The following is a 13,244-nucleotide window of genomic DNA, read 5'->3' on the forward strand; positions in this document are numbered from 1 at the left end:
CACAAAATCTGCAGTCTGTCCATGCCAAATCCCAACAATTATGGCAAGGAACTTTGGGGTCTTGTTCACACACTTGTGCATGTGTTAGAGCAGACTAGAACTGTTTTCTGAGAAAAATCCTATTTCTGCCTGCAGGAGTTCCTTTAACCGTAAAAAGGTGGGCTAGTCCTTCTTTCAGGTACATGTCCATGTTGGACAAGAACAACAGGAGTAAAATGAGCAACCTAGCCTTATCTTCAACACTTTTACTAGCTCAAAATAAGTATACTGCCCATGCTTTACATACATGTTTTTATATTTCATTTAATCCCATCAACGACCCTTGGGGGATAGATATCATTAACTCCAACTTTCAGCAAAGACGAGTGAAACCAAACCAAAAAGACCAAACCCACTGCTGTCGAGTCAATTCTGACTCTGAGGGATCCTATAGGACAGAGTAGAACTGTCCCATAGGGTTTTCAAGGCTGTAATCTTTACAGGACCAGACTGCCACATCTTTATCCAGCAGAGCGACTGGTGGGTTCAAACCGCTGACCTTTTGGGTTAGCAGCCGAGTGCTTAACCACTGCACCACCAGGGCTCCTGACAAGTGAACCAATTAGTCCCAAATCATCCAGATAGTAAGACTCCAAGCTGGGATTCAGGCACAGGCCCAACTGACCCAAACTAAGACCATGCTCACATTCGCAACCTTGAATGCTGCCCAACAACTGCAAAGATTCCTGCGAATGGGAAATATTACAGACATAATTATTTTTATTACAGGAGTTTAGAAAACTATACAATTACGTAGTTGCCTCACTCACTTTATCACAGATGTGGTCACATTTTCAGTGTAAGTGAAATAATTTCACCCTACCGTTCTCTCAGCAAAGCATGCTGGGGTCCTTTGGGAAGAAGACAGCTACGTAAATACAAGTTATTATTGTAATTATCATAATAATCCTTATGTGACTACGCAGCTATAGATTCTTTTTTTAAAAAAGGCATACAAGTAAAAAGAGACAAAATGATTAAGAGACATTCAAAATCTACAATCTAAGGAAGGCTTAGAAATGAAAAAGATTATTTTAGTCACAAGCCTTGTGACTGTCAGCTAAAGTGCTTCAAAACTATTCGCACTGGCTTGCTTTCCACTGATTGAATGCAATTATGAATTGACTTCTATGGGTTGATAAATCAGAACTTGCCTAAGTGGTTTTCAAAGCTCATCTGTGCAATTTTAGTTTGATGCAGACTTCTAGACAAATTGTCTTTTTTTTAAAAAAAAAAAAGTTCATAAAAATATTAACTACCCCCAAATACCTTCCTGGCTAGCTCATGGCACCGGGAAGAAGCTGCTATTCCTGTATTAATAATTCTTCCCAGAATTAATCAGTCACTGTACATTAGAACCAGCAGCTGGAGTGTTTTGAGTGATAATGAAACCTGTAACAAGGCATCTTCAGCCGTCTTTTCAAGACAATAAGGGAATTAAAATTTCAATTTAAATGCAGAGGTTTGAAACACGCTTCACTGGCAAAATTACTTCAATTAATGTGAGTGGAATACAAAGGACAGACTGCAGAAATGTGATGCGGCAACCAGGAATTATGTCATTAATGTGCTTGCATCAGCCCTGCACGATGACTGCAAAGGTCTAATTTAAACCGTACGAATCACAATGCTACAGGCTACAATATTAATCAAGCCTCCGATTTCAATGTGATGGATACAGGCTTCTCGTTGGATCACTTTGAGCTTTTCATAAGCCAACAGCAGCTGTTTACCTTGAAGAAGGAAACAAAAGGCCAGGCCTATTTGCAGACACCCCCTGTCGTGACAATTTAATTATTTCATGCAATACTCAGGTTATCATATCAAAAATAAATAAATAACTATCCTGTCTAGAAGCCAAGCCCCGAGCTATCAGGCCAGTCGGACGGTGAAGTAGGGGGCAGGAGGTGGCGAGAGCCATGGTCACTGCTGATTTATTTACTCCAGACTTATTAACCTGTTCTGAGTGCAGATTAAATTTACTGGGCAGCTGCACCTGTCTTCAAACGGACATTCAAAATCTTTTGATAAACAAATCCAAGGAAGTCAGAGGGTTTTGAAAGACTAGATTGTTTTTTCTTCACTTTCCTCTGGTATCTTTTCGCAAAGATTTCCTTTTGGACCCTTTGAGACGCCTTAAGTAGATTTTGCTTCTAATAGCATATAACCATGGGAAAGGAAATGTGATTATTTTTTCATATGAAGTCCACTGAAAGAGCAATTACAGACCTTACTGTTCACTCTTATGTACAAAGGACCAAATTGAAGACTACTTCCAACCTTTTAAAGGCACCGTAAATACTACCTTTATGAAATCTCCCTTGTATACCGGGATATGCTAACTACTCCCCAAATTGTGCAAAGCACTGCATCATCTGCAAAACGGGGATGAGATCAGAAACCTAACTCTCATAGCACTGCTGAGAAAATGAAACGAGTTAACAAATGTAACATATTTAAAATGGTACCAACACGTAGGGAATGCCCAATAAATATTAGCTATTATTATAGTTATTATTGATGTTGTTCATTTAAATATTACAAAAAGGAAAGATGAGGAACTAGAGAACCTTGCCATTAAAAACCAACCAGAGAAGAGAAGAGACCAGAGCTCCTAAAGAGTTGTATTAAAACCCTTTCATGACAAAATAATAAATGTTGGAGAGGTTATGGAGAGAACGGAAGTCTTAAACGCACTGCTGGTGGGAATGTCAAACGGTACAACCACTTTGGAAAACAACTTGGCACTTCCTTAAAAAGCTAGAAATAGAAATACCGTATGATCCAGCAATCCCACTCCTAGGAATATACTCAAGAGAAATAAGAGCCATCACACAAATAGACATATGCACACCCATGTTCACTGCAGCACTATTCACAGCTCTTCACTATTCACAACCGCAAAAAGCAACCTAAGTGCCCATCAACGGATGAATGGATAAACAAATTATGATACATACACACAAAAGAATACTATGCGAACAAAGAACAATTATGAATCCACGAAACGTCTCACAACACGGATGAATCTAGAGGGCATTATGCTGAGTGAAGTTAGTCACAAAAAGACAAATATTGTATGAGATCACTATTATAAGAACTCAAGAAAAGGTTTAAACACAGGAGAAAACATTCTTTGATTGTTACAAGGGTGGGGAAGGAGAGAGGGGGGAGTTCACTAACTAGATAGTAGGCAAAGATCAACTTTGGTGAGGGGAAAGAACCCACACAATACAGGGGAAGTCAGCACAACTGGACCCAAGTAAAAGCTAAGAAGTTTTCTGGACACATCCAAATACTTTGAGGGACAGAGTAGCTGGGGCTGGGGCCTGGGGACATAGTTTTGGGGGATATCTAGGTCAACTGGAATAACAAAGTTTATTAAAAAAAATGTTCTGCATCCCGCTTTGGTGAGTGGTGTCTGGGGTCTTAAAAGCTTGCAAGTGGCCATCTAAGATGCATCAATTGGTCCTATCCCACTTGGAGCAAAGGAGAATGAAAAAAACAAGATGCAAAGAAAATATTAGACCAAGAGACTAAAGGGCCACATGAACCAGAGACTCCACCAGCCTGAGACCAGAAGAACTAGATGGTGCCTGGCTACCACCAATGATGCCCTGACAGGGAATACAACAGAGAATCCGAGGCGGAGCGGAGCAAAGTGAAGAGCAAGACTCAATTCACGTAAAAAGACCAGATTCAATGGTCTGACACAGACTGGAGGAACCCCCAAAACTATGGCCCCTGGACACACTGTTAACCCAGAACTGAAACCATTCCCAAAGCCCACTCTTCAGACACAGACAGGATTATAAAACAAAAAATAATACATATGAGGAGTATGGGTGGCTCCTGTCCCAAAGCAGGAAGAGACAAGAACTGGTCAAACAGACACAGGGAACCTGGGGTGGAAAGGGGGAGTGTGTTGTCACATTGCAGGGACTGCAACTAACGTCATAGTATGTGTATAAAGTTTTGTATAAGAAATTAACTTTTAACTAAAACACAATAAATAAAAAATAAAAAGCCCTTTCATGACCTTTGGACTATATGGTTGCCCAGCCACATTTTCTGCCTCTTGGGTTTCTTGGGACCCTACTTTTCCAGTTAAAAGTATTTGCTACCCTCTAGTGGGGACTTGTGTAACACTGAAAAATGAAAGAAACATTTGTTGGAGCAAAATAGCTGGGGTATTAAGCTTAAACGTGAGGTAGTGCATCCAGGAAGCATGACTGGATAAAACTTTTGTCTCTTGTGGCTTTTGTATTGCTAGGTAAGCACTGCAAGCATGTTTACGGTTTCCTGTGTGATCGCTAGGGAGCCCTGGTAGGTTTGTTTTTGGGTTTTTCTATGTGTGTCATGTTTGGAAAACCGGAAGTGTAACCAAATGGAAGGCACTCAGCAATAAATTCTACCACCTATAACTGGTGGGCCAGACAGACTCCTACCAATCACGGCACCAGAATACTCCCTGAGTTTTGTGGTACCCATGTATTTCCACATAATATTCTCAAAATCCATATTCAAAACCAAAAAACCCCACTGCCGTCGAGTCAATTCTGACTCATAGTGACCCTGTAGGACAGAGTAGAACTGCCCAATAGAGCTTCCAAGGAGCGCCTGGTGGATTCGAACTGCCGACCTCTTGGTTAGCAGCCATAGCACTTAACCACTACGCTACCGGGGTCTCCAAAATCCGTATTACCAAACTAAAATTTAAACACACTCAAAGACTCAGCATCCTTCCATTAATGAAAACACATGATATGAACAAAAAATTCAAAGCAGAAAATAATTGGGTCTTGACAGGGTTTTAAAGCTCTTCATGCCATCCCTTATTTGGCAAATATTTTGTGAGCTCTGATTATATAGGCTCCACTATGCTTTTTTTTTTTATGCTAGGTACCAGTTGCCTTTGAGTCAACTCCAATGCTGGCAACCCCATGTGTGTCAAAATAGAACTGTGCTCCATGATTGATTTGTTGGAAATAGATCTCCAAGTTTTCCTTCAAGGTGTCTCTGGGTGGTTAACAGCCAAGCACATTCACCATTAGTACCACTCAGCAGAGTTTCCAGTCTAAGACAGACTAAGAAGAAAATCTGGCTACCGACTTCCAAAAATCAGCCAATGAAAACCCTATGGATCACAATTGTCCTCTGTTTGTGTGGGGTCGCCATAAGTCAGGGGCCAACTAGAGTCAAGGCCAACCCGATAGCAGCTAACAAAAACATGCTAGGCACAAAAACAAAAAAAAAAGCACAAGACAGACAAAAATAGATAAGACACAGCCCCTGCCCTCCATGACCTGCCACACAAACAAAAGCAATTAATTACATTATAATGAAATACATGCACTTTATAGAAACACAAAGACAAGCACTAACTGCCTAAAACATTCAGAGAATTGATGAAATTTGAGCCAAGTCTCAAAGAATAAATCATTATGTTCCAGGCAGAAAGGATTAAGAATAGGTTCAGGAAATATGTAGTCAATTAAAAAAGAAAAGTCAACCACATCCCTATACACCAGCAACAAATAATTAGAAATTGCAATTAAAAAAGAGCAAACGTCTTAAAAAGCAACAAAAGTTATAGGGTACACAGAAATAAATCTAACAAAATTCATATAAGACCTCGAAAGAATACACAACTAAACATTATTAAAGTATATAAATTAATACATCAGTAAATGACAAACCATGTTCACTCATTTAAAAAAACAAAAAAAAAGCCTGTTGCCATGGAATTGATCCTGACTCATAGAGACCATATATGACAGAGTAGAAATAACCCATAGGGTTTCCAAGAAGCAGCTAGTGGATTCAAACTGCTGACTTTTTGGTTAGTAGCTAAGCTCTTAGCCACTGTGTCATAGAAAGACTCAATACTGCAAAGAGGAAATGTTCTTAAATTCAGTGCAATTCTAATCAAAATCCCACCACACTTTTTGTGGAACATGACAAGCTGATTCTAAAATTCATATAGAAGAGTAAGGGGCCAAGAATACCATAGACAGTTTTGAACAGCAAGGTGAGGGAACATATTCACCAGTTATCAAAATATATTATAAAGCCACAGTAATTAAAACAGCATGGCTTTCCTGCAGGGACAGATGAGACCAAATGAACAAAATGAAGAGCATAAAAACATACCCATACGTATGTGAAAACTTGGTATGTGACCAAGACGGCATCATAAATCAGTAGGAAAAGGATTCAATAAATGGTCTGAACCAACTGGCTAATGATAGAGAAGAAAGATAAAATTAGATCCCTAGTTCATACCATCTATAAAAATAGATCCTAGATGGATTAAAAATGAAAATATAGGCAATTCTCTTTATGGCATCAAGATAAGAAAAGATTTCTTAAACAAAAATCACTACCGTAAAGGAAAAACAATGAAATATTTTATCGCATTAAAATTTAAAACTTTATGAGAGAAAAAAAAAAAAAAGTAAAAAGATAAACTACAAACTGGAAGAAGACATTTGCAGTCCATTTAATGGATAAAGGATTAACATCCAGAACACATAAAGAACTAGAAGTAGAAAAAAAGAAATGAAGCCAAACAGAAAACATGAACAAAGGATACGAACAGGCAATTCACAAAGGAATAAAACTAAATGGCCAATATAAAAAGATGCTCAATCTTACTAGTTATCAAACTAAATAAGATATTATTTTACAACAGTCAGAATGGCAAGAAATAGTAAGTCTAATAAAGACGTGTTAGAGGGGATGCTGACCAAACAGAAATTGTGGTGGGAACATAACTGATTTAAACACTTCGGAGAGCAAGCTGGCAATACCTAGTAGAAGTAAAAATATATATACCCTAAAAAAAATTTTTTTTAAATATATATATATATATATCTCCTACATCCGGTAATTCCATGTTTAGGTATCTATCCTGGGAATACTATCCCACAAGTCCTTAAAGAGACAAACGTGTACAAGGAAATTCACTGAGGCGTGATAGGAAGAGTAAAAAAGGTGGGAACACCTATCTGTACCTCAATAACTTATTCACACAATTGGCAACTACATCAGAACTTAAGTAAACTATATAAATCAAAAAAAATTTTTTTATATAAATCATTAAGAATACATCTCAAAAAAATAATACTGACTGAAACAAAAGCAACTTGAATGACGATACATACAGAATGACTCCATTATTTAAATTTTCAATACTCCAAACCTGATACATTATGTTTTAGATAAACATAGGCAAAGTATAAAAATGTACGTTTACCAACTTCAACAGAGAAACTACCTCTGGAGAGAACAGGAGAATGGACAGACGTAGGTGTAACTTTTTAAGAAATCTGAAGACGTGGAAAACAATAACGTTTTTATGGTGGGCTCATAGCTGTTATGCAATATCATTTTCTGTACTTTCCTGTATATTTGAAATGTTCATAAATTTTTAAAAATTTAAAAACCATGAACAAAGACAGATACATGAAGGAGGAACGTGGCATATTCGAAAACAGCAAAGTATCTGATCAAATTGGTATTTTTTAACAATGTACTTTTAAACCATCCTTTAGGTCTGCTAGAAGAGAATACAGGGAAGTATTAAAGCCAAACAAAAATCAACCCATATCAACATGCATTCACACAAGTAATTTAATTGACCTACATTGTGATGGCATTAAATAAACACAAAAATAAGTGAACTGTGCAATGCTTTACAATTTAAAATAAGCTTTCACATCCATAATCTCAACTGATCCTCATAACAACCATGTCTGAAGAAATTGAGACTCAGAAACTGTTGAATAACTTACCTAACCTTTATTAAGCTAGCATGGTGAAACTAGGAATTATATAAATATGAATTATAGCCCCACTTCGTATCACAGAGTATTATTTGTTCTGGTAGGAATATTTTATTGCACCTCTCTTGAAGGATTCACGAAAAACCACAATTCTTTGCTTTACATCTGTTGAATACTGAGAGTTGAAAACAGATGGGATAGAGGTTAAGTGATAAGCAAGGGCCTTTCCTCACTGATAGAATCAGGAAAATCCTGCTGTCACCCACCTGCCCTATCACGGCCAATAAACCCATTGGCATCGAATCGATTCCAACTCATGATGAGTCATTGCCAATGTTACCCATAAATGGTAACCACTCCCTCCCCCAGTCACACAGACCTAAACTATGTTTCATTCTGAGTCCTTTACTGCCTCCCAACAGCCACACTCTCTTCTCACCAGACATCAACGCATTCTGACCCAAAAAACTTAAAAGGAGGGAAAAAATGATTAAAACACTCTTACACCATACCAAGAACTCTGATGTCTAAAACTATGCTTAATGTTTCAAAATTCTCCATAAATGTGTTATCCCCACCTGTGTCTCTTTCACTCCTGACAACTGTCACACTGCCTCTGACTTCTGGTGCCTAATTTTCCCTTTACTCTGCACTCTACCAGAGACCAGGTAAAACAATTTACGGAGCAGAGCAGGCACCTGATGTTTCCTCAAGGCATCGCTATCTCCCACGTCTAGGAAATTCTCTCATACACTCACCCTTTTCTAGGGGCACCTGCTCTCCCCACCCTCCCCCCCGCCCCGTCCCATCCTCCACCACCACAACAGCACTGTGTCAGTTAGAACTGACTGGCCATCACAGTACCCAGACTGGCTCAATCTAGGTCCTGCTCCGGGGCTTCTGAATTAGGAAAAAAAAGAGGATTCTTTTCCTCTGCAAAGCTGAGGGCTGTGGCCTATACTCCTCAACTCCCCCAACACCCACCCCCACTCGCACGTGGGAGAAACCAGCCTACAGGAGAACAGTGGAGAAGTCACGCTGAGAAAACATACAGGTAGCATTCCACATACAGCCTGTTCCTTTAGCTTACTGGTTACATGAGCCAAGCAATTGTTTTCCCCCATCGCTAGCTAGAACTGAATTTCTGTAACTTGCAACCAAAAACTTAAAGAAGTGTTCAGTGAGGTCCTTAAGAAAAGTAAGTCAAAGAAATAAAAGACAGTATTCAGTACGGATTAGCCCTTAAGTAAATCAGTGAGCCCTTAACTAACAAAGACTGTAAAACAAAAGTCTGAAATCCTAAAATGAACATAATTAACACAAAAATGAACTCTCAAAACCTAATTTTAATATGTAGCACTTGTTTAAAAGCAGACCTACTCCGAAAAAAATCCTGACTCAGATGGGTATGTCTGTGCTACATAAATATATACAGACATCTATTTGCTCACTTCTGAAGTATAATTTAGCACATACATGCATTCCTAATGCATAAGCCAACAAGGCTGGAAGGTAAGTCGTTTTCTTCTGGTGGGACACCCTACAGCATGAGAAATGGTGACGTTGCTTTGAACAAGATATTGAACCTGACTACTCTTTTGCCACTTCCAAGAGCAGACCATTACCGACCACCTTCCCGGTGAGAACTGGCCGTTCATTCTGATCACATACCAGTTTGTCATACATAACAGAAAATGATGACACCTCTCACTCCATTAAAACTTTTCTGATGAAAGACTTCTTAACAAAATGCTTCTAGAAAGCATGAATGAATTAGAACAACTTAGATCATTTAACCTGTTTCCCCTACCAATTCCCCTCAGTGCTTTTTCCAGCGTTGCATCCAATCCAATTTGGAGAAACTAAGATACGGGGTTTTCACCTAAGAAGGAAAAGAAAACAATTCGAAGCACGGGCCATAGCTTCATCTGCTACTGAGAGCTTCTGTAGTCCTAGGCCATCTGTAAATGAGACGGAAGTGAGGCTTGGGGGCAGCCCTCTCCAAGAGCCACCAAAAACTCTGCTAGTGAGTCGACTCTGACTCATGGTGACCCCGTATGTGCAGAGTTTTCTTGGTTGTAATCCTTATAGAAGCAGATCGCCAGGTTAGTAGTCATTTGTACCACGTAGGGACCTTCCGGGATCCCTGGTTGCGTAGTGGTTAGGTATTACAGATGCTAACCAAAAGGTCGGCAGTTTGAATTCACCAGGCACTCCTTGGAAACTCTATGGGGCAGTTCTGCACTGTCCTATAGAGCCACATGATTCAGAATTGACTCGATGGCAATGGGTTTGGTTTCTTTTTTCGTTTTTGGTAGGGACCTTACAAGAGCCACAGACCCAGGGAAAGTTAGGATCATTAGGGAGTAAATCTGTATTCTTATTGTTTATTCATCTTCTTGAGGCTCAGCCACATGTACCACAAACTGCCACCTTCTCTGGATTTTCATTTCTAATTCAAAAACTACTGGAACACATTGAATTAAGAGAGAAGCTGAAGGCTAGGCTGTAGAATACTCTTGCTTGACTAAGTTACCTCTGGCATTATTCACAAAAAAAAAAGTCATTCTACGTCTTATCAAGTTAAAGAAAAAAACAAAATCCCAACATAAAAAATCCTTCAGAGAATTTGTGGCACTTCAACTTTATAAAGCTCCAAAAACTCTCTCATGCAGATTTCATTTTTTTTTAATGGGAGTCATTAAATATCTCCCGCTAAAGCTAACACCTCTCACTACCATTCTAACATGATTTCAGTGCTGCTTTCTCACCATTATACTTCCTGCCCCTGTTCCAAAGGCAGACAATGCATAAATACTAATCACAACTACCTCTCATTTCCAACACTGGGACCAGGAAGGGGACAACCCAGGCCTCACCTGAGCTGGCACAGGGATCCTAAGGGGCAGCGGGTAATAAGCTACCTACATTACAGGATTCAGAGAGAACAAAAGGGAAGCGCCTGCCCAGCTCTGCAGAAATGACCAGGAGCACAGGCGGGTCTCTTACCAGCATGTCCGTGGCACTGAGATAGTGCTTGCTGGCCATGCACTGCTCCAGCTTTTGAGGCACTTGTTTGATATTCTCAATTTCATCCAGCAGGTTCAGGACGTGCTTGTGTTCAATTCCCTCAATCCACAGTTTCCGAAGCTCATCCCGTTTGCAGTGTAACAGCATCTTGCATGAGAGCAGATTCTCCTTCACCTAAGATGAAATACAGTCAATCTCGGGTCATTCAAAGTCTTGCCGCCTAAACTCGTAAGTAATCTGGTTAGTATTCCTCACTGGTACTTGCATGTGTAATTCAAACTCCCAATTAATCCACCTGGTTGGTCATCTTGCAAAATTCTAATCCTGGTTCTGACTCTAACTCATATGGGTCCATCTCTACCTCTCTGGGTCTGTAGTTTCTCTCCCATTAAATGAGAAAACTATTCCTGGCCTACCTTTGAGTGAATATAGAAAAAATTACAAAGGATATAAAGTACCCTGAAAATACAAGTACCACATAAATGCTAATATATCTAAAAGAAAAAGGACTGATATGAGACTCTATGCTCTTTTTCCTTCTCCACTGGGCCTTGCAGATTTTCTGTCCACCTGACAGACCACTGGGTCCAATCCTGTAGCTCTAGAACTTCAGCTGAAATGCCCAGCCGAGGAAATGGGTGTTCATCTCAGCTGACTAAAATAAGAATAAGCCCAGTTTCTAGAAAGAAGTAGGCACAGCAAGAGATAATCCTAAAATTAAAGGAATTCAGACATACCTAGGCCTAAATTATTTTTTGTCATGTACTCTGAATTTTAAATATTAAATAAGACAATCTCCAGCATCCCCGCAGACTGGCAGAGCAGGGGGATGAGTGCAGGCCTATCATGACAAGAAAAAAGCGGGGGAGAGGAGCAGGAGGAATAGACACAGTGCACATGATTAGAGCAAGTTTTTATTTTCTACCCTAATTGAAGATTTTCATTTTCACGACATGGGAAAAAAAAAAAAGAACCATGACCTTTCACAACTCACAAGACTGCTTTCACACACTTTTGATAGTCCTAACATGTATTTTAAGGAGCTCTGGTGACACAGCGGTTAAGTGCTCGGCTGCTAACCAAAAGGTCAGCAGTTTGGACCTACCAGCTGCTCTGCAGAAGAAAGATGTGGAAGTCAGCTTCCATAAAGATTACAGCCTTGGAAACCCTATAGGGCAGGTCTACTCTGTCCTATACGGCCAGTAGGAGTTGTTATTGACTCTATGGCAATGGGTTTGGTTTTTTAACATGTATTTTTAGTTAAATTAGAATTCAATATTTGTTTATAGTTTGGTTTCTGGTTTTTGTTTTGAGGTAAAATTTACCCATGATTACATCTCAAGTGCACGATTTGATGGGTTTTAGCAGATGCAAACACCCGCATCATCCAAGCCCTTGTCGATACACAGGGCAGTTCCATCAGCCCAGAGAGCCTGTCATGCTTTTTTGACAATTAAAAATCTTCCTCTATACGATCTGGGGTGGCAGTGCACACATTCACTGGCACTGTACTTCCTGTGGTTACAGAACTAAAAGTTCATCATTTTTCCAAGAAGCATAAATATAAAGATAGAATGAAAAGATTAGAAGGTTTTTTGAAAAAGCATCTAATCCAGTCCCACTTTAGGACTACCCCTAAATCAAACTTCTGTGAAACTTTTCCATGTAAAAAAATCCCTGAGGAGGGGATTCTGAAATCTCTCCTGGTAAGTGGAGTGGAACGGTTATTAACTTTGAAGGGGATCACAGACCCCTTTGAAAATCTGATGGAGATGGTTCTAGTTATCCCTATTCCTTCCTGCAATCCCACCAAAGTGACAGTAAAGGAATTGATAACCTTTACACCTTAAACCAAAACTATCCCCTGAAGTCTTCTTAAAACCAAACAATAATAGGTTAATTGGTAAGGAACGTCTTCTTTGAGCATAGTGCTGTTTTAAAGAACTATCTAAATGGAATCGAACTGACAACAGCATCTCCAAAGGGTAGATAGGAAGCTTAGAGGGCAGATAGTTTATGTTAATGGAGGGAGAAGAATTCGGAAAACGGGGATGAGAATGGTTGCCCACCTTGAAGAATGTACTCAGTGTCACTGAACTGTGCATGTAGAAACAGTTGAATTGGTGTATGTTTTGCTGTGTGTGTTTTCAACAATAAAAAAATTGTTTTAAAAAAAAAAGGCAGAAAAGGAAAGAAGGCAACAGTGAGTTAAAAGCTGGTAACAAAATTCTGGAAGCTGGCAAGAGAATGGCTGATGACTAACTAAATTTAGATCCCGAGAAATGTGAAAACCTCAGCCTGGAGAGGGCTTTGCTATCACAGTAAAGAGACACCAAGGATCCTGAAGGCAGAGTTTCAGGGTTACAGCTTCTCTATAAGGACCACTGT

General features: G+C 39.5%; 1 protein-coding gene across 6 annotated transcripts in view; it reads right to left on the bottom strand.

The window, feature by feature from the left end:
- The window catches only part of EXOC4 (exocyst complex component 4), an 831,013-nt gene that overhangs the window by 787,086 nt on the left and 30,683 nt on the right, over positions 1 to 13,244 (bottom strand). For all 6 annotated transcript variants that reach the window (XM_003420870.4, XM_064289703.1, XM_010600447.3 and 3 more), the window contains exon 3: positions 10,836 to 11,030. In XM_003420870.4, coding sequence (XP_003420918.1) covers positions 10,836 to 11,030 — 195 coding nt within the window. The remainder of the gene's footprint in view (positions 1 to 10,835; positions 11,031 to 13,244) is intronic.

Source organism: Loxodonta africana, chromosome 8, assembly GCF_030014295.1.
Source record: "Loxodonta africana isolate mLoxAfr1 chromosome 8, mLoxAfr1.hap2, whole genome shotgun sequence".
NCBI lineage: Eukaryota > Metazoa > Chordata > Mammalia > Proboscidea > Elephantidae > Loxodonta > Loxodonta africana.